The sequence below is a fragment of the Galeopterus variegatus genome, unplaced genomic scaffold (assembly GCF_000696425.1).
Source record: "Galeopterus variegatus unplaced genomic scaffold, G_variegatus-3.0.2 Scaffold6399, whole genome shotgun sequence".
NCBI lineage: Eukaryota > Metazoa > Chordata > Mammalia > Dermoptera > Cynocephalidae > Galeopterus > Galeopterus variegatus.
The window spans coordinates 107,730-111,608 of record NW_007732510.1 but is presented as its reverse complement, the minus strand read 5'-3'; the positions used below and the strand labels follow the sequence as shown (position 1 = coordinate 111,608).

The following is a 3,879-nucleotide window of genomic DNA, read 5'->3' as shown; positions in this document are numbered from 1 at the left end:
CTGCTTGTTACCAGTGGCTTCCTTTTCCCATTATTCTTTCTTTTGACTTTCTGTACTTATTGTTTCGTAAAATAAAGAATTGTATTTTGCCTTTTAAAAAGCATCTGCTTAAATGGCTGAGTTTGCAAGGTCTGGTGTGTGGCAGGAAGGTGTGCCTGTCTAACCTCTGCCCACCTGTCAGCTGATGTTTTTAAGGGCCTGTGGAGTACTCTGCTCCACAGCTAGCAGAGGGACTTTGCTTATAAAGGGCCTCTTTCCTTCTTGTTGCTGGCTGTGTACCGGCAGAGTGGGGAAAGCCAGAGTTTACATGGAACCCCCTGAATTTTTTCCTGGGAGTACACCTCCTTCCCTTGCTTTGGGAGGTGTCCTTAGAGAAGCCTGTTGTGGTGGTGCAACTGTTATTCATCTCCTGCCCTACCTAATCTGTTTCAGGTAAGCTCATGCCTATTGTCTATTAGTTGGCAGCCTGCACGCAAGGAAATGCCACTAAGAGGCTGTAAAGCTGGAGGTGATTTTCATGACAACTCCAAATTTCTCCTTTTCACACAGATACAGAAGAACACCCACATGATAGACTGGAGCAAAACACAACACAGAAAGCCTTTGCCATTTTCCATATATGACCTTAACAGTCCTGCCTCCAAGCTTCTCCTCAGATTGTTGTCTCTTCCATTTCTACCTATCCAAACTCTGACTTCATGCCTAACTTTACATCCCACCTGTTCCATGCAGCCTTCCTAGATTTGTTTCCCTCCACCCGGCAATTATCTCATCTTCATTAAAAATTCCACGTGCCTTCTCTTTAACTATCATATAGAACTCACTATATCCCACCCTATTAAAAAGCAAACTCTAGATCAGTGTCTACTCAAGCAAGACATGATATAGGAAGGTTATAGAGCCAGACATATCAGAATTAATCTTTGTTTTTTCACTTACAGGCTTTAGACAAATAACCATAACTTATTGGGCTATAACTTTCTCATTTGGGAGATAATAATACTCAAATTATAGGTTTGTTGTGAGAATTAAATTATGCAAAGTACCAGGTCTTTGCTTGGGACATAGCAGGCATTTTACAAATTGTAGCTTTCATTATTACATTAAAGCTGGATTTTGGCAAGTTCTTTTAAAGATCAAAGAGTTGAAATAAATAGAGTTTTTGGATAACTCAAGTTAACTTGAACACCTGTTCCCTTTAGCATCCTAGCTAACCCTAGGAAAAAGGAATGTTAAAAATTATATGTATGGGCTGGCCCGGTGGCACACTGCTACAGTGCGCCGCTTGGGAGCGTGGCGGCGCTCCCGCCGAGGGTTTGGATCCCACATACAGACCAGCCGCTCACTGGCTGAGCGAGGCGCAGGCGCAACACCGAAGGTTGCGATCCCGTTGCCGGTCCCAGTCCGGTGCGGGCGTGACACTGAGGGTTGCAATCCGTTGCCGGTCACGAAAAAAGACAAAAAAGGAAAAAAATATATATTATATGTATTAGCTATAAAACATTTATAATCAATAATGGCGGGTTTATATGGTTCCACTGGATAAAGCACTTTTGGGTATTAGGAAGATCATTGATATGCCTAGTCACACCTTAGACCAGCAGAGTTACCTTTCCAAACCCAAAAATCTGGCACCAACACCCACCTGAACAACTTAAGTATTTCTGTCCCTCCTCAGCCTAAAAATAATCTTATCTTCCATCTGTTTTCTCCTCTGCTCATTTGACTTTGTCTACCTGCTTACTTCACGAACATCCAGCCTGTTCTAAATACGCCCACCCATTAGAAGTATTAGTAGTAGTTTTCTTCATACTGTCTCTAACGAAATGACTACACGGAGGTGCATATATCTCTTTATTGTGTTGTGTTCTGTCCTGCAGAGTAAATTTTGTTTTGTGGGATTCTTTTTGCTAAGCTTCCCCACTTCCCAAATATTGCTTCCATTTTGGATAAAGGTTATAAACAGTGTATAAGTTAGTTTGTTTCAGCTTTGCCATGCCACTAAATATCAATTATATGATATAAGAATTTATCTCAGCATCAATTATCAAGAAAGTATGTATAAGAAGGTATTTGTTAGTACTCACATTAAAAAAAATGTAGAATATCCAGCTATCTTTCTTCTATAAGGCTTTAAAAATGTCAAGTGTAAACTAAAAAAACAGAGAATTTTATTTTTCAGTTCAATTGTGGCTCACCTTTCTAGGTCCTGTGCTCTTTAGCTCAAACACATCCATTGTGTAATTGACTCTGCGTCCATAGTGGTCAAACTGAACATTCCCTGTCAGCCCTTGAATTCGAACCTATGAGTGAAAAAAGAAAACCCACACATGTATTCATTAGCCACTTCACTTACAGAAATCTCAACTTTGTCTGCAAGGGCTATGGCTATATGCGGATGTGGAACTATTAACTATAACAAATTCACCGAAATGCCATTGGGTATTGGGTATTTGAACTATTGAGATAGAATGTAAAAGAGGAATATCAAAGGCATGTATAAGCAATTCTGTTATATATCTGGAAGATGAATATGTTTTATTTGTTTCTTATAAAGTTTCCATTTTAACTAGCAGAATTCTTCCTCAGCATTGAAGTATTTTTTATAGGAATGGTAATATGGTATGTTTACAGTTACTTTTCAGTTTTATCTGTATATCCATATAATAGATTAGAGAGCCCTGATAAGATCCTGTTGGATCATATTTTCTCCTGCCTAATACTAAGATATAAGAAGCTAAAAAATATAAATACATATTTAAAAATATTCAAGTATATTTTATTCCAAATTCCTTTTAATTCATTTGTACTTCTGNTTTTTATAGGAATGGTAATATGGTATGTTTACAGTTACTTTTCAGTTTTATCTGTATATCCATATAATAGATTAGAGAGCCCTGATAAGATCCTGTTGGATCATATTTTCTCCTGCCTAATACTAAGATATAAGAAGCTAAAAAATATAAATACATATTTAAAAATATTCAAGTATATTTTATTCCAAATTCCTTTTAATTCATTTGTACTTCTGTTTTGAACCCATGGCATTTAAGAACATTTAAAATGTAATATTAAAAAGATGTATACAGTTGGCCCTTGAACAACATAGGTTTAAACTGTGCAGGTCCACTTATATCTGGATTTTTTCAGTAAATAATGTAAATGTATTTTCTCTTCCTTATGATTTTCCTAATAACATTTTCTTTTCTCTAATATACTTTATTGTAAGAATACAGTATCTAATAGACAAAATATGTGTCAATTGACTGTTTATGCTATTAGTAAGGCTTCTGGTCAACAGAAGGCTATTAGCAGTTAAGTTTTGAGTGCATCAAAAGTTATATGTGGGTTTTCAACTGTACAGGGGGGTCAGCACCCCAACCCTTGTGTTGTTCAAAGGTCAACTCTATATTACCTTAGTCATTTAAAAAATAGTGTTAGTATAACTATAAAAGGCTAAAATAAACTGATTACTTAATCCAAGGTTCCAAGGCAATTTAAAGATCCATTGAGGTAGTCATTATTTGTATTTGCTGAATACTTCTGGTTCTTTGTCATTCTGGGCCCATGGTAGGCTTGTGTTTCCTGAACCCCACGTGGTTGCCTAGGCCTATGTGACTCTTTCTGACACACGAGTTGTAAACAGATGTGACAAATGTCATTACTGAGCCACAGCATTTAATTTCCAATTTGAACCCTCCCCTCACAACAATCTGTCTCCTTCTGCAGCATTCAAGATGGTAGCTGCTGTCAGCCTTGTCCTTGAGTGATTACAGAGAGCAGAGTACACTGCTAACCTAGTGTGTGGATAAGTGAGCAAAGCTTCTTTGTTGTTTTAAGCCACTGGGATTTGGGGTTGTTTATTACAGCAGCATAACC

The 3,879-nt window shown here is 37.5% G+C and overlaps 1 protein-coding gene across 1 annotated transcript in view; it reads right to left on the bottom strand.

Annotated features, from left to right (window-relative positions):
- LOC103606234 (glutamate receptor 4) overlaps positions 1-3,879 on the bottom strand; it is a 116,792-nt gene that overhangs the window by 73,108 nt on the left and 39,805 nt on the right. Inside the window, exon 5 of the mRNA XM_008590828.1 lies at positions 2,199-2,303. Within this exon, the coding sequence (XP_008589050.1) occupies positions 2,199-2,303 (105 nt within the window). The remainder of the gene's footprint in view (positions 1-2,198; positions 2,304-3,879) is intronic.